Source organism: Prionailurus bengalensis, chromosome B1, assembly GCF_016509475.1.
Source record: "Prionailurus bengalensis isolate Pbe53 chromosome B1, Fcat_Pben_1.1_paternal_pri, whole genome shotgun sequence".
Taxonomy (NCBI): Eukaryota; Metazoa; Chordata; class Mammalia; order Carnivora; family Felidae; genus Prionailurus; species Prionailurus bengalensis.
Window position 1 is genome coordinate 71,245,550 of NC_057344.1, and position 26,197 is coordinate 71,271,746.

Below are 26,197 nucleotides of genomic sequence, written 5' to 3' on the forward strand. Positions count from 1 at the left end.
AATATATCAGCAACTCATACAACTCAATAACCAAAACAAAACCTGATTTAAAAAGTGGGCAGAGAATCTGAATAGACATGTTTTGTTATGTTTTGTTTGTTTTGTTTTGTTTTGTTTTGTTTTGTTTTCCAAAGCAGACATCCAAATGGCTAACAGTACGTGAAAAGATGCTTAACATCACTAACATCAGAGAAATGCAAATCAAAGCCACAGTGAAATGCCACCTCACACTGTCAGAACGGCTATCATCAGGGACACAAGAGATCAGGGGATTGGCGAGGATGTGAAGAAAATGAGCCCTCTTGTACCTGATAATTACATAAAATTCTTAAATTTAAAACCCGGAAAGAAACTTAGAGGTGACTGAGTTTAGTAGCTAGCACTTCACAGAGGAAGAAACTGAGGCTCAGAAGGGTTATAGTATTTGCCCAAACTCTCTTCCCTAAATGGGAGTAGCTTCAGGATTAGAGCCTAGACTCACTGACTCTTGATCAGGGCTCTTCTCTCATATCATGCTGTCATTCAGAGTAACTTTCACCAAGAAATCTAAAAGACCTCATTTTGTTTAGGGTCCTTCTTACTTCTTAGTACATGGCACTGACATTTTAGAAACGCACTGTTCAACAGGACACTTCACTGCATAGAGATTTCAGATCTCTTTCTACTCTTTCACCTTCTATCCCTCCAAGTAATTTACCTGAACATCTAGGCTGGGACTAGAGAGTCACCTGGTTGTCACTGCTACCTTGCACGGAGTGGCAGAAACTACCCCCCCCTTTTTTTTTTTTCTGGCTTACTAAAGGAAGGGTATGGATTTAGCTAACATTATAGCACACCAAGAAACTGTGCTTTCCATTACTGACCATTATCATCCACTAAATATTCTTAGGATGACCCATAACTTAGTAGTAAGTATGTATTTTCATGGTGAACAGAAGAGAGTGAATGGAGGATGTGCAAATCCAATTCAATCTAAGGCACTTAGCCCAACATTAGTATTTAAAAAAAATTTTTTTTCAACGTTTATTTATTTTTGGGACAGAGAGGGACGGAGCATGAACGGGGGAGGGGCAGAGAGAAAGGGTGACACAGAATCGGAAACAGGCTCCAGGCTCTGAGCCATCAGCCCAGAGCCTGACGCGGGGCTCGAACTCACGGACCGCGAGATCGTGACCTGGCTGAAGTCGGGCGCTTAACCGACTGCGCCACCCCGGCGCCCCGAGTATTTTTAAATAGAAGATATTGTTAGAATTCTTTAGACACTAAATGTTGGAGGAAAGGCGATGGCTTAGACTGAAAAGCATAGTTTTTAATTAGAGGAAAAATTAAAATGTAAAGGATCAGGGGGCATTTTTTTCCCCTCTAACTTCTGTTTTCCATTGCTCTCCCTTTTCTCTGAGAATCCCTTTAGACCACTTAGAAAAGCAGAACTATAGAAGTGAACGACTGGGCTGTTCTGGAACCAGTGGGTGTGGTTAAGAGTCATGAGAAAGCCCTTAAATAAAAGCAGTGCTTCCTCTGTTCTGTCCAAAGACTGATTCTTTGAACCCAGGGGAAGCAAGTTGATTATTCCCTCCTGTGTTGGGGTGGAAACTGCTATGTGTGTATCCTTATCTTTTTTAAAAATTTATCTTAGGGGCACCTAGGTGGCTCAGTCGGATGAGCATCCGACTTCAGCTCAGGTCATGATATCACAGCTCGTGGGTTTGAGCCCCGCGTCGGGCTCTGTGCTGACAGCTCAGAGCCTGGAGTCTGCTTCCGATTCTGTATCTCCCTCTCTCTCTGCCCCTTCCCCACTCACTCCGTCTCTCTCTCAAAAAATTAAATAAATAAATAAATAAATAAATAAATAAATAAATAAATAATAAATATTTCTCTTATTTTAATTTAAATATTTAGAAACTTGGAGGTTTATAACACCATCCGATATATGCATGCAGTAATGTATGCCAACTTGTTTTCTTCCAGCTTTTGTCATTTCAGGAGATTTGATATGCTGATATTTCATGGAACCCAAGGTGTGCACATTTTGTTTGTCCAATAGTACAGGTTTCTTTTGTTTTGCTTTCTTTTATATAAATACTTTGCACTTTTTTCAGCAGGATTGATTTCAGTTGGAACTTTTCGTTGCTTCAAAAGGAATGTTCTATGCAGAGATCCTCAAACACGGAAGCAAAATAAGCCATTCTTGGATTATGATCTAATTGAAAATGGCTTAAATAACAATTTTATATCATACCTAAAATATACATCTGCACTCTGACATCTTATTGAGTAATATATTGTTGTATTAGCTTTCTACATTTACTCTCTGTGTGCAGATCATGACATATTTGATTTGTTTCATATCGTCATAATCATGAGTAATAACTCAGTTATTCTTTGAGTATTACTGGCCCTTAATTTCACTTTATATAAACATACATTTGGCTTATATTTTAAAAATTTGCAAAACATTTGCATTAACCTTTTCACATTGCAAACTTAATCAATATTAACCAAATTGGTTATATCAACAATGAAAGCTTTTATCATACAATTGTTTATTTATATCCATAATATAGTTATCAATTATAATATTCTCTATCAGAGCAGTTTTGCACTTCTTGGACAACTAAAAAATACTAGAGGTAAACAGAAATGTATTACATTTGGTTTCTACTCTCAAAAGTTGGATTGAATAATTGAAAACATCTTCGTGCTAATACTTTAGCCAGACTCTTGACATTATTGAAATTAGATCTTTAAAATAAGAATGAAATCAGTGTTGACCCAAGACTGCCACATTCATTTCTGATGATTATGCTCTATAAAAATGCCTCTCTTCCTGTGGGCAGAGAAGGATCTGCACCCATGAAGCTTATGAGCCTCATCAGGGGATATGCCTGCCGCAGAGAACAGTGGTCCTTTTCTCTTTTCTTTTCTTTTCTTTTCTTTTCTTTTCTTTTCTTTTCTTTTCTTTTCTCTTCTCCCCTCCCCTCCCCTTCCTCTTTCTTTCTCTTTCTTTCTTTCTTTCTTTCTTTCTTTCTTTCTTTCTTTCTCTCTTCTTTTCTCTTCTTTTGTCCTTTTTCTAATTTATAAAACAGCTTTTGCTTTTCAAGCCGTGTGCCCACAGAATAGCGCAGAGAGAGGATCTTTTTCAAATTGACACAATTGAGATATATGGCCAACAATAGCCCTGTTATTAAGGAAGTTTTCATGGGTGAATCATGTTTCAAGAAAGGCCATTATAAATGGTAAAGATTTATTATGCGGATCACAGGAGAGAGCTTTGCATATGGGGGACGGAGAGCAGTATTTAGCATGGATGGAGGTACAAGGTCTGCGATGAATATGACATGTGCAGTAGTTAGTGAAGAGACTGGATTGATTGGAACAAAATGTGCATGTCTTTGATGAGTAGAGGATTAAATGGGAAAGGTGAGCCAAGGTCAGATTGTGAGGATCCTGAATGCAGGGTGAGGAATTTGGATTTTATCCTCCAGATGAGAAATCACTCTAGGCATTTGTCCAGACTCATCACATGATCAGTGATAACTTATTTTAGGTAGATTAACCCGAGGTTATGCAGCACAGAATAAAGGGAATAAAGAAAGACTGAAGGCAAGGAGACAACATTAGAGTCTGCTGAATAGAATAGATTGTTTCCAGTATCTAGCCCAGGATCCAAGTAATAAAGATGAAAAGGAAGAACTTACATGATAGTTTTTTTTTTAATTATTACAACAAATGTTATTTTTACTGGATCTCTAAAAGGAATCCATATTTATTATAAAAACATTAAAAATATAGACATGTATATTATATACAGTAATGTATATTAAATCAAGGTATATTTATATAGGCTGGGTTTTTTTTTTTGTCATTTACTACATACTAGGCATTTCTTTTGTGAATAAAAATGCTTAGAGGACTTAATGTTTAATGAAGGTACACTATTTCAGTTTGAGTACAGTGCAATTAACATTTCCAATACTATAAATTTAGATTTATTATCAATTTTCTGTTATTGTAAATACTACTGTAATGAACAGCAACCCACACAAATGTTTTCTTCCATACTCTTCATCTCTCCTCCTCTGAAAAAAAAATAATAATAAATAAAAACAAGGGTGCCTGGCTGGATCAGTTGGAAGAACATGCAACTCTTGATCTTGGGATTGTGAGTTCGAGTCCTATGTTGGGTTTAGAGATTACTTAAATAAATAAAACTTTAAAAAATTATAATAAATAAATAAGTAAATAAGTAAGTAAAAATAATTGGGGCTCCTGGGTGGCTCAGTTGGTTAGACGTCCAACTCTTGGTTTCGGCTCCAGTCATGATCTCGCGATTGATGAGTTCGAGCACCCCACGTCGAGCTCTGTGCTGACAGTGCAGAGCCTACTTGGGATTCTCTCTCTGTCTCTCTCTCTCTGCCCTTCACCCCACTCTCTCTTTCTGTCTCTCTCGAAATAAACTTAAAAATAAGAATAACAATTAAGTTAAGCATTTGTTCATGTATTTATTTTGCCTGGTTCGATTTCAGTTCTCATCTACCACTGCCTAACTTTAGTCCACTCTAAAAATTTGTGGTTGGAGGGGCAAGTTTGTTATTGAACGTTTATTGAAATCGTGGCCTCATTTTTGTTTACCATTAAAAATGATGCATTTTAATCCATTGCTCTATCCATGGCCATTCAGATTACTTTGAAGTTTTCTCTATTTCAAACAGCACTGTGATGGATTTTTTTGCATATATTTCCATGTGCACAAATAAGAGGACATAAACCCTTTTTTTTAATACAAAAGTGAATTACAGGGACATACATCATATAAATCTTAACTCTAATATCCTGTGTACATCCATTAAATCAGCGGAAGTGGATGTACTAATTTACATTCACTTCTGCAAGCGGAACAGAGAAATTCCAATTTACCCACATCCTTGGCCATCCTTTCTTTTCAATCCCTGCATCTCCTTTTTTTGTATGTGAAATAATACCTCATGTTGTTTTGCACTTCTCTGATAACTAATGGATTTTAGCATGTTTTTATATATCTATTGGCCATTCAGACTTCTTGTCTGGAATTTACCCATTCTCTATCAAGTTGTTGGAGTTTTTTTATATATTCTGGACACTAATCCTGTTACAGGTCATTTATCAGGGTGTTCTCCCAGTGTCTGTCTTTTAATCCTGTTTATTTAAAAAAAAAAAAAAGTATGGGCAAATTTATCAAAGTTCTTTTTTTATGGCTTGTTTGTGGGCTACTTTGGCTAACAAGTCCTTCTCCAGTGTGAAAGGCTTTTCGCCTGTGTTTGTTCTAATTCTTCATGGCTTAATTATTTTATATTATGTTTATAATTGATCTGACACTCATTTGCATAACTCCCTGGTGATTTTTCCAGATTGAGGAAAATGAAAAGTGAAAAGCAAAAGAAAAATCTGGTAAACTGTATTATAGTTTCTATTTTAAGCCCCTAATTGAACCATGAAGACATTTTCTTCGTATTTAAGCAACAGATATCCACATCCGCCATGGTTTGTGATGATGAAAGTTAATGTCCTTCTCATTGACTGCACAGAAAATTTATTGGAATTCATCTACACGAAGTCTTTGCAGAGCAGTTCTCGTCTATGTTGAATATAGTTTCCTTTCCCTTGCATTTTCAGCCTTAGTTTGCCTAACCTCGTGCATGAGTCCAGAAGAAATACATCGTCATTTTTAAAACAGTTAACGTAAGATTCATTTTGCTTTCAGCAATTCACAGAGGCCGTGAGCCCTTCAGTGTTACCCCCTTCAGCTTTGCCTCTGGATCTGCTTAATAACGCTGTCACCGCCTTTAGTACCTTGGAAGATCTTATTCGGTATCTTGAACCAGATAGATGGCAATTGGACTTGGAAGATCTGTACAGGCCAACTTGGCAACTTCTTGGCAAAGCTTTTGTTTTTGGAAGAAAATCCAGAGGTAAGTTCTGTCTTCAGATTCGAACCTCATTTGATTTTCTCAACAGCTAATGTTTCAGATTCTTCTACCATAGCTTCCAATGAGTAGAGTTTAAAATTCTTCAGTGATATATTTAACCCATTTTTGTAACATTTGAGCATATTTACATAGTAAATGAGAGTGCATACAAAGAGAAGTAATTGTAATTCAGTGGGTTTGAAAATTAAAAAGGACAGTTTTGCTGAATAATTGTGTCATTTCTTTAATTCAAAAATATCATTTTGATGAAGTCCTCTTTTATATTTCATGAGAATTTTTGCTTATTCAAATCTAATTTGGAGGGTATATTGATTTAGAGACTCAAGAAAGGCTACCTTAGCTGCTAAACCAGGTTTGGGCCTAGAAAAGGGAGAAAAACCAAAATCGTTATCTACCATCTCCTCATGGGTCAGGATTATATTAATTTCCATCTCCTAAGCCTGCAAACTTCTATAAATAATACAGAAAATAACAGTGGCTCACCATAAAATGGGACTAGTAGTTTCCAAGATAGAATTCAGAGCAAGAAAAGAATGACCTAAAGAAATTCCCACCATGATAATTTTTCTCTCTGAAAGTCTGCCTCTGAAATGATCACTTGACCGTATGAGCCTATCTCCCTTCAAGAGTGAAAGTGTTGATGATTAAACTTAATTCCACATGGTCAAGAAATTGGGAATAATGTTAATTGAGTCTTCTCTAAGGTTAGTTCATTTTCCTAGTGACGTCAGGATTGGAAAGTATCCATATCAGACACAAATGAACACACAACAGAAATAACTGGTGAATTATAATGCACTCCAAAAAAAAAATCTCTTTCAGGTTCTCAGAAAGAAACATTGAAATCTATCCAGGATCACTCTAGAGAATGGAATGACAGTTTGGAGAATTTATATAGAAGGAACAAGGTTTAGTTGGTTTGAGCAATTCACAAGGGCAGATTGCACCAGACTTGTTCTTCTAAATCTTGTCAGAAAGAAACCCGATTCCTGCCCTTTCCTGCTAAGAGTTGCAGCCCTTCTGGATCAAGAGCTTTAATCTCAGCAGGTCATGTTCAGACTTGCCCAACCATGATATTTTGCTATGCCAACAGACGTGGTTTCCTTTCAGCAATATTTGAAATTGGTGTTAAAGTACATGGGCAGCGGAATCCTGTCCAGATGCTGAAAGCTGTTGCATATTTATAAGATTGGATCTTGATGAATAACTTGATGAATAACTTACGAACACTTCCCTTCCCTCCCACTTAGGAACAGGAAAATGAAGATCTGCAAGGCTGGCTGAAACACTTGTGAATAGAGCCTTTGTTAAATTTGAAGTAGATTATCATGTTGATCTGGAAGAAGCAAAGGGAGTAAACCAGGTTCTAAGCTCAGATCTTGTTTTTGACAGCTGATCTCAGGATTCCAGCCTAAAAATCTCCCCTCTAGCCATGCCTTTAAGCCTGCACCTCTCCACCTGGTGCTTCAGTGAAGATTTGGCCAGAGGCTAGCATGTATTTAAAAGCATCCAGCACTGAACCAGCTCTTTCAAATATTCATTTAGCACTTTCCAAATTGATGTCCTTTGCAGTTTGCCAAAACTATTAACTTTTTAAGCATACAGTAAGTGTGAGAAAAGCAGTGTATATTTTTGGAACTCTACGTAAACTAAAATGCAGGTGTGGGATAACATCTATATAGACAAAACCAACTCCCCTCCCAAGGGTCTTTCTACAAAGGAACAAGGAGTAAAATGTTTAAAAGCTTCTAATTAGACATCAAAATTGATTTTCCACAGAATAAACATATCACAGTATTACCACATTCATCTTAGAAAGACCACCCTCAGATTGCATTGCAGTAATAGAATATCCTTGGGCTGAATATCTTAAAAGAATGAACAAGGAACAAAGTGAAGTGTAACCATGATTTGTTTTCCGGGGGTATTACCTTTTTAGTAAAACTTGCAGTATGGGTGAATCTGAACAAGAAAATGTGCATTAGGAAAAACAACTTTAATTGGCGCTACGCTCAAAATCTTCATTCTTTAGAAAGACAAACTAATGCATGTATTTATTGTCTCAGGGAGTAGTTATGAAAAGGATGTAAAGAACCCGAACACCGATTTTGATTTTTCAAATATTTTGCAGAGGGAAACTTCCATAATATTATAGCTAAGTTATTTAAAAAAAAAAAGGGTATGTGTTGGACATGATCTTTCTCTTTTTTGTTCTTTTTTTTTTTTTTTTTTTTTTTTGGCATAGAAGTTCTTCACAATGTTTGGAGAATTTATGGAGAATTCATGACATTAAATTATAGTCACATGACTTATTTTAATGAAGCTTAGATGAGCTTGAAGCCTTACAAGTGGGAAGCTTAAATTTCAAATAAGATATGCCACATTGAAAATCCTTAATTGTATTTTTTAGCCCGGTGTGGACTGCGTTCATGTTTTTCGTTTTTTTCCCCTTTTCTTCCTCTGGCTTAAGGTTTTCATTCATACATTGCTACTGCGGAAAAAGAAAATACCTTATTTTCTAAGTCAGGCTTACTTAAAAAAGGCTTTGACTTTTGTGTCAAACATGATAAATGAGTGGAAGCCAAGTTGCAAGGGTGTTTAAATTTTCACATTGCAGCAGGTATCATAACTCAGTTCACTTGGGAAATCTATCTAACCTTTTATTGTGGTTAAGTAAACATTTTAAAGTGAACATATACAGTCTCATTTTCTAGTTGCATGAAATAGTGTGTTTAACACTGAGGTAGATGAATAGCCTTTGAAGGCTAAGAGCTTCATTCACATTCTAAAGAGGTATAAATCTTAAATCAGCGTTCAAAGTGTTGGCAACCGGCTTTTGTATGTTTGTGCATGTTTTAGACTTTCTAAACCCTTCTTGCCCAGATACTAACTTCTAGAGAAAAGATGCAGATAAACTCATATACAGCTTTCACAATGAAAGAGTAGTATGTACAAATAACTGTTAGTTCAGTGAAATGAAATCGGGTGAAATGTGTGACATGATTTAACTCAATTATCTCATTACTTTTATTAGAGATAAGTTGGTCTTTTATGATACTCAAAAGAATGAACTCATTTCCTCTTAAATATTTAAAAGCTTTCCTTCACATGATCAATTTTCAGTTGAAAGGGAAATCTTTAAATACTCAAAACAACGGTTTTCTATTGAGTTGGAAAAAATAATTGTTTAGCTAAATAGGATATTGAAATGAACCTTTTGAATTGGCATTTCCTTGACGTTTCCTTATACTTGACCAAGGTTTTAATCAACCATATAGTTTACATGTGCTTATAATTTACAATTGCATATGCATGATTTACAATCTGTTTATTGAAAATACTTCCATTGGCTTCCTTTGACATTTTAGGAAAATTTTATCATGTGTACAAGTAAATACAGAATTGTAAAACAGGCAACAAGAAAACAAGCACTTGATTCTTAATCACCTTGTCATTTGAAAATTATTTTAAAATACTGGCACTTAATTTTTTTTTTTTTTTTTACATTTATTCGTTTTTGAAAGACAATGTGAGACAGAGTGCAAGCAGGGGAGGGGCAGAGAGCAAAGGAGACAGAATCTGCAGCAGGCTCTCCGCTCTGAGCAAGTGTTTAGCACAGAGCCTGATGCAAGGCTTGAACCCATGAACCATGAGATCATGACCTGAGCTGAAGTCGGACACTTAACCAACTGAGCCACCCAGGCACCCCCAATATTTTTTTTCAATTTTTTTTTTGGCACTTAATTCTTTAAAACTGGAGTACATAGTGATTATTATTGCTTGAAGCCATCTTTAACCAGAAAATGTATTTCTTTTTTTTTCAATTCTTCTTTATAATGTTAGTAAAGGTATTTAACTAGATTTATTATATTTAGGTAATATTCCAAATTTTAATAAAATCTTTATTTTTGAAGAAAAATTTCTGATGAATTGTGTGTTATCCAAAACTCTTCAATTTTATTGGAACTGCTATTATTTGACTGTTTCTAGGGAGGGAAAAAGGCAAAGTCATAAGGCAGACATTAAAATTATAAAGTTGCTTATGCTAACGGTTAAGTACTATTCATGTTATATATAAATTCATATTAAGTATGACATGCTATTTTGCTATCATTTAACTGAGGCAAGTATCATTTTCTAGTTAAAAACAATGATGCTTTCAGAATTTACTCCAACAATCTGATGAAAGAATATTTTGTTTGGTCTTCACAAGTAGGTATTCTTTTGAAGGATAAAACACTATATAGTTAACCAACTTACCAAAAGAATAGAGACAATTGTTACAAATTCGACACTTCTTCCCTCCTTTAGAAGGAGAAGAATAGAATTCTGAAGGAGTCTCCTTAAGCTGAATTTCAGACTTTATGAATTACTCCATGCATCGGAAGCAGAGGTTTTCAGCAACCTCAGCCCTTTTAAAATGTATCTTTTTTTTTTTTTTTTTTCACTCACGGCCTACTCCGTTGTCCTCAAAACTTCATTCTCTTCATGCCTTTTGTACATTTTCTGGGTCTTATTGCCAAAAAAAGTTATGTAAAGTTCTGTCTGCAAGTTTCTGTAAGTTGTTCTTCATTAATTGCATGAGCTTCTAATCCTTTTAAAAATTCCATTTGTTTTTTAATCAAAGCATTCATCATTTTACATTCTATTATTTCCTCCAGTGCTCTCCTTGTTTACTGTTTTACGAGGGTTAAAAGGTGTAGCCCTCTTTTTCTCTATAAAGTTTCCTATTTATAGCTCTCGACTGTTTTGTTGGCTCTGGTCTTAATATTGCACAATGGTATCTCTTTATTGGTCAGTCAGTCATAATGAAGCTTTGTTTACTATAAAATGAAAGTCCCACTGGCGAGCTGCAATAGCCCTAAAACCTAGTTAAAATAAGAAGGGATATCGTTGGCCGTATTGTTTGTGAAACAAGATCGGTTCCTCTGTGAAAAGAGTCTGATGAGATAGATGAATTCAGGCTCAAGGCATGAACATGTATTTTTCTTTGCTTCCTTTTATGCCATGTAGTGGTGGATCTGAACCTTCTAAAAGAGGAGGTAAGACTATACAGCTGCACACCTCGTAACTTCTCGGTGTCCATAAGGGAAGAACTAAAGAGAACCGATACCATTTTCTGGCCAGGTTGTCTCCTGGTTAAACGCTGTGGTGGAAACTGTGCCTGCTGTCTCCACAACTGCAATGAGTGTCAGTGCGTCCCGAGTAAAGTCACTAAAAAATACCATGAGGTAGGTGTGTCATTTTCTTTTCGGGTTCCTCCACATCTCAGAAGATAACAAAACTGTGTATCTGCAATGGATTGTTATTCGGAAAGGAGACACAGCATCCGTGAGGGGAGGGAAAGAAATAAGGCTTACAAACTAGTTCATGTTTTCATTTTTTAAAATTAGGACCTTTAACTCAAATGTCCAGGCGTTAAAGCTGTAGAAAGTTTGTCCTCTGACAATACAACATGGGCGGTCAGTGAGGGTTTCATCTGTCCTACAAAAACGAAAATGTGTTCTGCAGAGGAGAAAATGGGTGAAACTTTTCAACTTTAAACTTTTCCAAATGCAAAGGGAAAATATTTTAATATATTTTTTTTTGTTTTTTAATGTTCATTTGTTTTTGAGAGACAGTGGGAGCCAGGGAGTGGGAGAGAATCGGAAACAGGCTCCAGGCTCTGAGCTGTCAGCACAGAGCCCGATGCGGGGCTGGAACTCACGAACCGCGAGATCATGACCTGAGCTGAAGTCGGACCCTTAACTGACTGAGCCCCCAGGCATCCCTAAGGGAAAATATTTTAAAGACAGACTTAAAGAAATGATTGTCTATGTTGGAGAAAGGAGATCTTTGATATTTCTTTTTCCATTTGAGGCAACATGGGCACATAAATCCCAAGTAGATACATTCGTAATTTTACCAATCTTCCTATTATTCATGTTGCCCCGAAAAGCATGTTAAACCCTTTATGGATTCCTTTCATCTTTTTATTCTGTGGAATTAAGGAAAATATAAATATTAAATGTTAGTAATGATTGTTTTTCAGACCTTGGGAACCTTAGAACTTACACACTCCAAATTGTTGTTTTTGCTAGAATATCCCCAGTTATACCCAGCCTTTCTCCAGGAGCCTTGTGTAGCATTCCTATACCAGGAAGCAAAACACTCTTGATGAGTCAGCTTTAATCTTATAAAACGTTTAAATTATATCAAGTCAAAATCTGCCCTTCTGACTTCATTTCTGTATCATTGCATCTCATTACTTTTCATTTTTTACACTAAATAAAAGAACAACACAAAATAAATACCTACTAACCAAATGAAATAATTTTTCATGTGCATAAGGACATTAATAAAATTCTTTATCTGTTAGTCATCTAAATATACCCAGCGTCATAAACTGCACTTTATATGACATGGCTGTCCTACCCTTCAGCAGTATTGTGTTGGCAGCTGATAAAGTGGGACAAAAGCATTGGATTCCAATAGATAAGGAACACTGTTTTCATCCTAGATCTACGGTTAACTTGTGACCATCAGCAGGGCACTTACCCCTGTAAAATAAATGTAAAATAGAATAACCTGCCAGGTTTTTCCCAGCTGTGTTATTCCATGACAATTACTAGATTGCAGTCTGTGGAAAGTAATGTCCCAAACTGGCAGTCTGTGATAAAAATGGACTCTTTACCACCATCAGTCATGTGCTACTTTCGTTTCTACATCCCATGCTTCTCAAGATTCTTGTGCTGGGAATCGTCTCCACTCTAGTTTCAGAAGGAGCTAATCATGAGCTTGGTGGCTCAGAGAGCTCCAGCCAGGCTGTGCCCAGAGGTCGGTCTTATTGCTCCTCTGTGAACTGGGAATCTGGGAGTCCAGAAAAAAAAAAAAACCCTTAATACAGTCGTTCTAAACAGATTAAATAAACCGCCTTACAAGCAAGGCAGGCATCAGAATTGATCGGTGACCATGAAAGGATGTGATGAGAATAGGAATTAAACCAGAGTGATCTTTTCTCACCTAAAATCATTCAGTTTGGGGCTTTCTAAAGCCAGTCCTTATTAAATACGATATATTTGCAGAACCTGATTTAGCCAACAACTTTTGGGTTTATAGCCACCATTCTAAGAGCTATACAACCCTGAGCAGTCGTATTAGCCTTTTTAAAACAAGTTTATCGGATGCTGAGTCCACATCATGCTTTCTTTCGTTAAATCAGTCCTTGGGTCAAGCATATCCTCCTCCATCCTATACTTATAAATTTCTTTTCAAATCACATCGGTTTTAGGGTTATTAAGATAAGTTGCCCCAGGGGTCACCTGGGTGGCTCAGTTGGTTAAGCTTCTGACTTCAGCTCAGGTCTTGGTCTCAAGTTTGTGAGTTCAGTCCCCACACTGGGCTCTCTGCTTACAGCACAGAGCCCGCTTCAGATCCCCTGCCCCCCTCTCTCTTTGCCCCTCCCCCACCCACGCTCTCTCTCTTTCTCTCAAAGATAAATAAACATTGAAAAAAATTTTGTCACAGAGTATGAGGTATCTATTTTATAATCTCAGATAAAACTCTTGTGTGAGAAGGGACTATGGGAAGTACTTGTAAACTTACTGGCCTTCCAGAATGACATCACTCCATTATTCTTTAGTCTTTGGGTGGGGTGGTTATATGTGCATTATCTGTGTGTACACATATACAGCTATGGATGTTTATCTAATTCCATGATTACCTCTTACAAGCTTCCCACAAAGCATCTCTAACGCACGCGTAGATATATATAACTGTATTGTTGCCTACTTCACATTTCTCACAAGTATCTCCAGTAACCATCATGTCTTAATTTTTTATAATGCTTTGCGGGGATCGTTGATTTTTTTCTGTGATAGTGTTTTTGTTAACAAAACACCTTATTAAAAGAAAAGGGGGGCGTTATTTGTTTGGTGTAATTGATCATTTCTGAGACCTAAATTTTTCTCAGTCGTATATTTTGGAAGTAAGTTCTGAGCTTAGTACTACTCCTAGAGAAGTGAAATTATTTTTGAACAGAATTTCAAATAGTGCTAAAAATCATTAAATCATTGAATACCATGAATCTGGACCCAAAGATTTAATTCATTTGCAGTGAAGCCCATCTTGGGCCTTAATTCCTTTTGATGATTCCTTTCTTATTCGTATTGTTCCAGTTTTCAGTTTGAAGACTATTCCACCTCATGGAGAAGACAGAAGCAAAGACAGAGCTTAGATACCCTAATTCTTCTCTCTTTCACCTCTGTTATACCAGTTTCCTTAACTAATAAGCTGAATTATGTTCCTTGTGTTACTACAAATATAACAATTATTCCCCATTTGGGTTCCTTTACCACTTTCGGTGGTTTTTGTTCAACCATTGTTTCAAAAATAAGTTTAGAAAATTAAAAGGCTTGTAATACATAAGACGATAGTATTGTTACATAGCATAATTTTTAATTGTTTTAATGTTTATTTATTTTTGAGAGAGAGAAAGAGGCAGAGTGCAAGCAGGGGAGAGGCAGAGAGAGGGATACACAGAATCTGAAGCAGGCTCCAGGCTCCGAGCTGTCAGCACAGAGCCCCACGCGGGGCTCGAACTCGTGAACCATGAGATCGTGACCTGAGCCAAAGTCTGACACCCGATGGACTGAGCCACCCAGGCGCCCCAATATTACAGCATAATCTTCTTATTAAAAAGATTCTTACTACTTTTTACATCAAGTACCAGATACTATTTATTGGAAGCCAGTTTTGCCGCCCTCAAAGTTCCCTTAAAGATTTTTCTATCTCACAAAAGGATTTTTCAGAAAGCACGACAGGAACTTTACATATATATGAGCTCAGATGTTACGTCCTCCTCAAAATACATCCTAGTTTCCTGCCGGTCCTAGCGTAACTAGCCCATCTTCTGTGCATATGTAGAACTTCAAAGACATGTTTATTAGAGATTTTTTTTTGCTATGTCATTCAGAATTATTGTTTATTTTTATTTGTTTTTACCGAATTGAGAACCAAAAAGAACAAAGATAACATTACATTGCAGTACTGAAGAAAACCATCTGTGAAGCCAAGGCTTGAAGCTGACATTTGTTAGCTGTGTGACTTGGGGCAAATTGCTTCTACTCTCTTGCACCTCAGGTTCCTCATGTGTGAAGTGAATATCTAATGCTCATACCTTACTGTGAGGGTTAAAGGAGCTGACACAACACTTAGAACCGGGTCTGGCATATTTCAAGCCCTGAATATATATTAGCTATACTCCCACTCATCTTTATTCCCCACCCTCTCTGCTTCACCTTATTCTTTGCTTATGGCAAATGATCAATAAAAATTTAATGAATTTTGCCCCAAGATAGGTAGAGTATTCTTTTCCAGGCAAAAAGATCTATGGGATATTTATTTATTTATTTATTTATTTATTTGGTATGGTCTTGCTTTTCTTGCATAGATCTGTTCTGGATAAAAAGTATATAATTCAACTGCCTTTTTTTTTTTTGTAGTGAATACCACCCCCCATTGTTCCATGGCACCCAAAATTTAACGGCACTTTGTTTGCACAGTGTGGGCAGTGGTACATGATCATCTACTTCCTGATGGTTCTTTTTGTACCTGATCTAATCTCTTCCACATTCTCTGATTTTAGTTTTTCCCTGGATATTTTTTTTCCATTGGTTTGTAATTTTAGTTTGAACCTCTCTCTCAAAATTGTTTGAGACATGCTTCTGTCTTGCTGTCTTCTTTAATATGATCTGGGACCTGTTGGTCATTTTCCAACCTATCGTTCTCCTCCAAAGTCAAAACTTGATAAAGAAATGAAGGAGAGCACTAATTAAGTCCCCTCCCATGTATTTTTAATTTCTTATCTAAGACTTTGCATCACTACCACATTATAAGATTCTTCTGCTATTTGTAAATCTCCACAAATATCAGTAAATGAAGACGGGGGTGGGGAGGTGCTATTATTCGGTGACTGCACGTCGTCGACATAAGCACTCCTGGAGGAAAGAACGATTGTAAGATTGTAGCCTGGCATGGCTGCCTGTTACGGCTGTATATGGTAGCTTCTCTAACTCTTACCTTTTATAGTAATTTTTCCCCCTGCTAACTGGGAAAATGTATACAAGTGGAGTTAGGAATTAAAGACATTGGCTATGCCAATATTGCAGTTTATCTACCCACTCAACCTCATTCCAGAAGGAATTTTTAACAAAAGTTGGGTAAGTTACAGCACCAGTGTCTTAACAGTTTTGATGCCACTTTAAGTTCAAAAACAGTAACTCAGTATTGACACGTATAATATTTGACAGTCATTGGGTTAAGCTTCATGTTAAAATCATATAGTCTTGGGAATTTTTATTTTGGAATTGTGAATTCAATAGAAAAGTCTGCTTTAAAAGTTCCCTATTTCTCATAGTTATTACAAGACTTTGCTGTTTAGCTCTCTAGGAAGAACGTTACTAAATCAGCAGAATGTATGACTAACAATATATTCTAAGTCTTTATAAAATTATTATCTATCAGCCTGACTTTAATAATTCATCTTTGGCCAAAGTACAAATACTGGCTATGTCCCTGTTCTCTCTAACGCTTCTGGTCACTCATGTGTAAAATAAGGGTAGTAATTGTAAATTACTTCATAGAATTCTTGTGAGTTAAAGTATGTAAAAACATTATTACAGTGCCTGGCACCCAGTAAGCATTCAAAAAATGTTAGCTGATTAACCTTTGATATGACCGCATACTCCAAATGAGGTATACATTCTCTACTTTTCTCTTTTAAATCTTCAAATAAAACGGTCATGAGACTCGACTTGTGCCTCTTTGGATTAACGTACATTTCCCGGAAGAGTATCTGTTAGAAGTTGCTCTATGAAGTTATCGCTGTCCTACCCAGAGAACAGAGAAACTAGACAACTTCGTATTATTATGTCCTCTGGTCTTTGTTCATAATCCAAACAAACACAATTCCTTGAAACTTTATTGTTTCTATTATAAGAAATGAAAATACACACCGAGTAGGTAGTTCTTATCAAATACTTCAGATAATCTTTTACAGAACACATAGCTGTGCCTTCCTGTCGCAGTGTTGAAAGGAAATATCTTGAGTATCAGTGTCTGTTTTGCTATATTTTTTTATTAAAAGGCCAAACTGCACATTAAGTTCATTTAATAGAGGCATCATTGTTATTATCGCCAAGCCTCCGTTTACTGCACAGTGGGTCCAGCTGCGGAAAGTTAGCTGTGACGGAGGCTGATGTCTATGAAGTACATCTAATCCATCTCATCAAGTTTATAGAGGACTTGAAGCGAAGCCAAGAAAATTAATGAGTGGCATAATTGAGCAGACTCAGCTGTAGAGTGATCGTGTTTCCTTTCACAGGATCGCAGTACTTGTATTGCTTCAAGTATAAATTTTTGTTAAATGTGTGAAAAAAATGAATGAGTGAAAGAAACCAACAAACAGAAAGACGGCTGGGCAGTAGTGGTTTCAAACTACTTAATCAAGGCGAAATTCTCTGTAATATTGTCAGAGGAGTGAAACGGAGTGCACAGTAGGTCTTTCGATGTCAGGACCGTTCCGTATTCAGAGGCGGCATCCTTCCAAGTGGCTGCTATTAAAACATCCTTTCTTTCGCGAAAAGATGATGATCGTTTGTGATTTCTTTGAAGGGTGGGGGTAGGTGTTCACGATGCCTTCGTCAGAAAAAAAATAAAAATGTGTAAGTCTTTGTTGGGCCCCGAGATTCTTTTCTGAAATTTTACTTGTCCATGAAATCAAACGTTACAGACATTGGTTGATTTTAAAGATGGCTTACATTGTTCCCTTTCAGGTCCTTCAGTTGAGACCAAAGAGTGGTGTCAGGGGATTGCATAAATCTCTCACGGACGTGGCCCTGGAGCACCACGAGGAGTGTGACTGTGTGTGCAGAGGGCACACAGGAGGATAACCGCATCAGCACGCACAGCCTCTCCCAGAGCAGTACAGCTCAGTGGCTGATCTGTTAGAGAACTTACGCATTATCTCCATCCGTAATCTCAGTTGTTTGCTTCAGGGACCTTTCATCTTCAGGATTTACAGTCTATTCTAAAAGAGGAGACACCACACGGAATTAGAAGTTGTGCAACGGCTCTTTTGAGAGGAGAGGCCCGAATAACAGGAGAAAAGGTCTTTGGTCCTGGAAAAAAAATGAATGTTGTGCATCACTAGCTAGTGACAGAGTTGCCTTGTGCTTACTCAGCTAGCTGTGTTCCGTATTTCAGCTGTCTCCATGCGGCTTAGGCTAATGTCAGTACGGGGAAAAAACTGTGCGATGAGCACCTGATTCTGTTGCCTTGCTTAACTCTAAAGCTCCATGTTCTGGGCCTAAAATCACAGAAATCTGGAATTGTTTCCTTACATTCACATATGTAAACCAGAGTGTTCTATGTCCTACAACCTTGGTTTTTAAAAAGGAAGGGTGTTACGATAAATCAAACTTGTGTCATGCTGACAGGAAAGACTGGATTTTCCATATTTCTTACTAAAAATTCCACCATTTAGAAGAAGAGAACTCTGGAAGAGACAAACCTGAAGAGTGGCCTTATCTTCACTTTATCTACAAGTCGGTTTATTTGTTTTATCGTGTACATTTTTATATTCTCCTTTTGACACTATAACTGTTTGCTTTTCTAATCTTGTTAAATATATCTATTTTTACCAAAGGTATTTAATATTCTTTTTTATGACAACCTAGATCAATTATTTTTTAGCTTGGTAAAATTTTTCTAAACAGAATTGTTATAGCCAGAGGAACAAAGATGATATAAAATATTGTTGCTCTGACAGAAATACATGTATCTCATGGTCATACGGTGCTAGAGCTTAGATTGATCTGCGTTTTAAAATATTGAAGTGAGAAATCAATAGGATTTGATAAGTTGCAAAGACTTTTGGAAAATAAATTATCATACCTTCTACCCCTATTATTGGAAATGCAAATAAAAAGCAACCTATGAAAGTCAGGCATTCAGATTCAGAATCAACTACTAACCCCTAACCCTTCTTTTGGTTAATGTGAGCCTAGCTCAGAAGAATATAAAGCACCTTGAAGAAAGACTGGACAGCTTACTGACAAAGCGCACTCTGCTATCCTGTAGGAACACATCCTATTTATTGTGATGTTCTGGTTTTATTATCTTTAAACTCTGTTCCATACCCTTGTATAAATACATGGATATTTTTATGTACAGAAGTATATCCCGTAACCGATTCACTTATTGTACTCTTTGGCAATTGAAATGAAAATCAGTAAATTACTTTGCTTGTACAATGCTTAATATTGTGCCTAGGTTATGTGGTGATTATTTGAATTAAAAACGTATTGGATCACCAAATTAAAAAAAATGTGGCTATTTTGGAGATAAACGGTGTGTGTGTGTGTGTGTGTGTGTGCGCGCGCGCGCGCACGCAAGATTTGTCTCGAGGCCAGGAGAGTGAAGATCAAGTTTTGTGTTACCGTGGTTTCCGTTATGCAAAAGCCTGTGTCAATTCAAAAAAGACAGGTAGAAAAGTGTTGAGGATTCCCTGTCTCTTGTCGCCAATATTTTGGAGCTCATTTCTTTTTCTCCCTGGTCTTGATACTGATTTCTGGTATATTAAATTGCACCTGACTTGAAAGTTGTATGTGATTTGTGAAATGGTTAGTGATCCATCATATGGCAGTGTGAAACTGAAAAAGAAAAAAATCTTGTAACTTTCCATTGTCTTCATTTTCAATGGCAGCTATTAAGTTGGCCGGCAGGGTGGGCGGGGGGTGGGGGGGAGCATAAATTGATTTGGCATACAGACTAAACATACCTTGTATAGCACACTTCCAGGTGTGAGTCCTCACCTTCAGATGCAGATTTCTATTCAGGGCTTGTGTCTTATCTCTGCCTTTCCACCCGCCCCAGAAGGCTAGGTAGGGCCCAGGGCCATGCTGTCTTCAGACTGCTCCCGTAGGCCTGGGCGGTACCCTTTCTTGGTACTTTTCCATCCAGCAGTCCTACCCAGCGCCCGACCACTTGGAGAACAAATAGAGTACCATACAAATGCTGCCTTATTGACTTACCTCCTCGTGGTTTGGTCCCAGCCCTGTGGAGGCCTGCTAGACATAGTTCACTGTGCTTCACGGAAAATGCAGTGCCCTGTGTCTCCCTCTTGGTAATTTGCAAACCGGCATTAGCATAGCAGAGACTCAACTAAATCTGACAGTAAATGACCTGTGTAACTGTCTGTGATCCAGCGCTTCCCACCATTGAATGGAGCACCTTCTTTCCCTCTTATTTTTGAATGTTTCTTTTTTGTTTACTTACAAAATGGTGAAAGCCAGAAGAAATTACTCTATGAAGGTAGTCCCACATGCTGTCGCCAGTGAGTGGGAAAAGCCAACTGCTTTATGCTTACTCACTCATAGACCTTTTTGTGCATTGGACCAAAAACAAGCAAACAAACAAAAATAACCCATCAATGGCACCGGTGACCATAATTTTTCGGATTTCCAGAAGAATCTTGTCTGTATTGACCACAAGTGTTTTACACGTGATATATTGGATTAGTGCTTTGCCCCTTGAGAGGAACTGTTTTGCTACCTTGTGACTGTATTAAAATAAACGAGCAATCCCTAATTGGCACAAGGCGGGCTTTCATGTCTACATTTTTAATTTCTGTATTTCATTCCCTTTCCTATCTAGCAATGAGTGTATGCACTGTGGGAAGGAACAAATGAGAAAGTAATGAGAATTTACACTGTGAAAACACCCTGGCTTCATTTCGTTATTCTCAGCGCATCCCTCTCTCGAGGTGCATTTACTTAAGCTTGTGACTGGACTCAAGGAAAGGCAGAAAATACAAGTCTCCCTCAACATCATATATTTAATATAATGCAAAGCGCTTACCTCCAAAAAAAGATGCTGAGTTTTTAATGTATTTTAACTATATATTATAAATACATTTATTTTTTTTTAAACATTTTTTTTCAACGTTTATTTATTTTTGGGACAGAGAGAGACAGAGCATGAACGGGGGAGGGGCAGAGAGAGAGGGAGACACAGAATCGGAAACAGGCTCCAGGCTCTGAGCCATCAGCCCAGAGCCTGACGCGGGGCTCGAATTCACGGACCGTGAGATCGTGACCTGGCTGAAGTCGGACGCTTAACCGACTGCGCCACCCAGGCGCCCTTATTATAAATACATTTAAAAGTTATAAATAATCACAATCCTTTACATGCATAAGAAGGAGTAGAAAATTGAAAATATAATCGACCACTTGCCTGACATCTTGTTTTTCCTTCATGCTTCATAGGTAGTCAGTCAACAAATCCCGTTGGCTTTTTACCTTTTCAAAAGTCTCTCTTGTGTTGGTGTCTACCTTTCCGTGTCTGCAGCTGCAGCTTTGACTTAGAGCCACATGGCTCGCCCTCATTATGCTGCCCACTCTCCTTTCCCCACTTTTCTGGTCCCTGGTCTCACTCCCCTCTGATCCACCCTTCGCACGACTAACGGGGGGAGTCCTTCCAACAAATCTGATTATGTCCCTGGGGTGGAAAATTTACAATTGAACTCCGAAGGATTAAATTGTAATTCTTTGCATGACACTCAGAATTTATTATTGTCTCATTGTTCATTTTTCACCATCAAGCCTAACGTACAGCTCTCGTCAACGGATACCTAACAGTTTCATGAGAATAGCGATACTTGTGCACATCCCTGTGCTGGCACACGCTGTTCTTGGAAGCATTGTTCCTTTGCTTACTTACCTCAGTGGCTTCCTCCCAAGTCTCAGCTCGAATGCCACTCTTCTTCCTTAACTCCCACTTGAATTAAGCCATTTCTCCCATGCTCCCCGGAATATTGCAGTTACAGATATTGTCAATTTATAATTACTTGCCCTCGTTTCGATGTCTCAGACTACTAGTCTAACAAACAAATGAATAAATGATTTTTTTTAATGTGGCAATGACTGACCTCAGGCCCCCTGGAGACCCTAAATATCTCTGAACGTCAGCACCTTAATCTGTAAAGTGAAAGAGTTAATAGATGGGTGCTGGGTATTTTTTAGTTGTAAGCAATCCAGTCTACTGGTTATATTGGGGCACCTGCCACCACGATTACAGCTTGCAGATGAAAGTGTTCCTTGTTAGTTTAAGTGATGTAATGATTTTCTTCTTTAGCAGTGCTTTGAAACTACATGTTTGGTTTTCCAGTTAATGGTTTTTCTACTAACCGTATTTCAGATATCACCTCTATTCAACTTAGGGGCATTTAATAATTCATTTATGTATTCATGTTTTGGAGACATTCTATAGTATGATTAACTTTTGTGAGTCAGAATTTAAAAGTCTTTAGATGTGAAACATGGACATCAGCAATTGATGCTTCATAATCTTTACATCATTTACCTCTTTTGACTCATTTTGCATCGTCAATCCCAAGGTATAATTGTAGAGAATACTCAGTTCCCGTAAGCACCAATATTCCTACATATGCTCGCACATGCTGGGTTCTCTTTTTAAAGCACCGTTCCTACACTAACCTATTTTAATAACTTCCTCTTTTGTCTGTCAAAATGTTAATTGCATACTTTAGTACTCTACCTCAGAAAGCATTTGCCCAGCCACCTACACCAAATCCAATTTCTTTCGTAACTGCCAAGCCATTCTTACTCAGTATAAATCTATGTAAAGTTTAAGGAAGAGATTTAGTATTCTGGTGGAAGTTTATTTTAAGATTAATAACTATCACTTTTTAATTACATATGGGATCCCAACCAGGTTTTTTTTTTTTTTTACAGAAATTGGAAATCTGATCCTAAAATGCACTTAGAAATGCAAGGCACCCAAAATAGTGAACAAATCTTGAAAAATAGCCACATAGTTGGAGGACCCATACTTCCTGATTTCAAAATTTACTGCAAAGCCATCACAATACTGTGGTAAATTTAATAAGTTTAGACCTACAGAACAATGGAATGGAATTGAGAGTCCAGAAATAGACCTTCACATTTATGGCCAATTGATTTTGACAAGGATGTCAAGATAATTCGATGGTGAGTGAGTATCCTTTTCAACATATGTGCTAGGACAACTGGATATCCACATGCAAAATAATGAATTTGGACCTTTACCTCACACCGTACACAAAAAGTTAACTCAAAATGAATCAAAGGTCTAAATGTAAGAGACATAACTATGGAACTTAGATTCTGCAGGAAAAAACTTTGCGGACCTTAAATTAAGCAGTCGTTTCTCAGAGATGACACTAAAAGCACAAGCAACAAAAGAAAAAGTGAACATCATCAAAATTAAAACTTTTGCACCTCAAAAGACACAATAAAAATAAAAGGTAACTTACATAATGAGAGAATATTTGCAATTCATATATCTGCCTGATTAGAGTCTTATATCTAGAATGTGTAAAGAAATCTTAAAGCTCAACAATAAAAAGATACCTAACTCTTGAAAAAATGAGCAAAGGATAGGGGCGCCTGGGTGACTCAGTCAGTTAAGCATCTGACTTTGGCTGAGGTCATGATCTCATGGTTTGTGAGTTTGAGTCCTGTGTCGGGCTCTGGGCTGACAGCTCTGAGCCTGGAGTCTGCTTCAGATTCTGCCTCCCTCTGCCCCTCCCCTGCTCGCTCGCTCTCTCTCTCTCTCTCTCTCAACAATAAATAAACATTAAACAAAATTTAAAAAAAAGAAAAATGACCAAAGGACTTGAATACACATTTCTAAAAAAAAAAACAAAAAAAGCATACAAACGGCCAATATGGACACAAAAACATGACCAACATCATTAGTCATTAGAGAAATGCAAATCAAAACCACAATGAGAAACCACTTTACAGCTACCAGGATGGCTTAGAATAAAAAACATGGACAATAATTAGTGTTGATGAGGATGTGCAGAAATGGACACCTTTATAAATTCTTACGGCGGGAATGGGGGGGGGGGGTGCCTGGGTGGCTCAGTCGATTAAGCATCGGACTCTGGCTCCGGTCATGATCTCATGGTTTGTGGGTTCGAGGCCCCTGTTGATCTCTGTGCTCACAGCTCAGAGCCTGGACCCTGCTTCAGATTCTGTATCTCTTCTCTCTCTGCCCCTCCCCCACCTGCACTCTGTCTCTCTCTCAAAAATAAATAAACATTAAAAAAATTAAAAATAAAATAAAATAAAATATTGCGGGGGGGGGGGGGGGGGAGACAGCAAAATGTGGCCATGCAAGAAAACACTTATGCAGTTCTTTAAAGGGTTAAACATAGGATTAACGTATGAATCAGTAATTCTACCCGTAGGCATATACTCAAAAGAATTGAAAATCCTATACACAAAATACATAACAATATTTTTCATAATAGTCAAAACATAGAAACCACCAACGAATAAATGGACAAACGTGGTATATGCATACAATTGAATATTATTATTAGGCAATAGAAGGGAATGAAGTGCTGATAACTGTGGAACATGGATGAACCCTGATAACATTATGTTAAGTAAAAGAAGCCATTCACAAAAGGCCACATAATTTACAATTCCATTTACATGAAATGTTCAGGATAGATAGTCCTTAGAGAAGGATAGTATATGCATATTTGTCAGGGGCTGGAGGAAAAGGAAAAATGGGCAGTGACTGCAAATGAGCACAGGATTTCTATTTGTAGTGACAAAAATATTCTGAAATTAGATAGTGGTGATAGTTGTGTGAATGTTTGAAAACCATTGAATTACACGCTTCAAACGGTGGACATTTTGGCATTGGAATTACATATAATAAAGCTGTTTTTTTAAAAAAATCATGGATAAATGTATGCACTGCAATACTTAAGACATACCCACCCCCAGGAAAAAGAACGAACAAGGAATAAGTAAAAAAGCAAAGCAAAACAAAACAAAAAACAGGTCATCTACACTTCTATCACCCTTCTGCAAATCATTTCTATCTGCTCTCTGTATGCATATAGGTATGTAGATAAATGAATAGGTGGTGTAATACATGGAATTATTGGTCTCAATTCCATCTCTTATAGTATTCAACATTTATGCCTTTGCCTTGGCTTAACGGTGGTTGGAGTATCCTTTCCCATTTGAATTTAGTCTTCGCCATATGTCTTGCTCTAAGCCATAGAATAAAAGTGCCTGTGACACAAGCCGAGGCTTCATACATTCTTGCACGTCTGGGTTTGCTCTCTTTGACTCCTGCCATCCTCAGGAAGAATATGCTCCAGAGAGCTCACTAGTCCAAAAAGACACCTGGTGCAGACTTAAACCCAGTCAGTGCCATGGAGTCAAGTCCCGCTGAGTCCATGTGTCAGTCCAGGCACAAGTGCCTGGGTGACTCACAAACGATTCTTGTTGTAAGCCAGTGATTTTGTGGGTGTTTGGCATGCAACATTATGTGACAACGGTTGACTAATAGATACATATTATTTCATTTAAATGAGGTCGTATAGTACAACCTATGTTTTAGTAAAACGATTATGTATACCTTCATTTGAAACTAAGGACCAAAGACCTTGAAATGGAACAACAACAACAAAAATACACTTTGGAAAATGTGCCATCGACACAAAATGTTTCCGTACAGTCCCACTAAAGTTGTGAAAAAAAAAATGTTACTGAAAACACTAAAAGCACGGGAATACTTGCTAAGCACCTGCTTTTCTTTCAATCATTACCTGCTAATATACTGTTAAAAAAACAAGAAGAAATAAACTGACAATTTATCCCACCTCTTCATGCTCATTTTTTAAATTATATTATTTACTTTATGTTTTTTAATAAATATTTACTTAATATAGAAGCATTAAAAGCATTTCATAATAATGTTTTATATTTATATTTTAATAAACTCCTTTATGTCATGAAGAACTTCGGGGAATTTTCATATGTTTTTTAGTTTATTGGTCTTTCCAAACTTTGCTCTCTCTCTCTCTCTCTCTCTCTCTCTCTTTTTCCCCTCTTTCCCTCCCTCCCTCTTTCATCTCCTTCCTCCCTCATCTTCTCTCCTCCTCTCCTTCCTTCCCTCTTCCCTCTGTTTTTTAAACATAAGATTATTTGCATCATTTCCGTGTCTTTACGTTGTTTTCTGATCATTTACGTAAGGCATAGTTTGTGTCCAGACTACTGTTTACTCTGATGTGGGAAGAGTGATTTCTTGATTCCATTTTTACTTTTCTAACCCTTGTTTGCCAGTGGGATGACAGTTTGCAGATGAACTATTATATTCTA

At 37.3% G+C, this 26,197-nt stretch overlaps 1 protein-coding gene across 2 annotated transcripts in view; it reads left to right on the forward strand.

Annotated features, from left to right (window-relative positions):
* Positions 1–19,605, forward strand: part of PDGFC (platelet derived growth factor C) — a 206,676-nt gene extending 187,071 nt beyond the window's left edge. Inside the window, exons 4-7 of one of the 2 annotated variants that reach the window (XM_043566784.1) lie at positions 5,741–5,948; positions 10,980–11,008; positions 11,094–11,197; positions 17,780–19,605. In XM_043566784.1, coding sequence (XP_043422719.1) covers positions 5,741–5,948; positions 10,980–11,008; positions 11,094–11,197; positions 17,780–17,792 — 354 coding nt within the window. In that variant the 3' untranslated portion in view covers positions 17,793–19,605. Of the gene's footprint in view, positions 1–5,740; positions 5,949–10,979; positions 11,198–17,779 lie in introns of both variants that reach the window. The other variant, XM_043566782.1, reaches the window with a different exon arrangement.
* Positions 19,606–26,197: the final 6,592 nt, after the last annotated feature.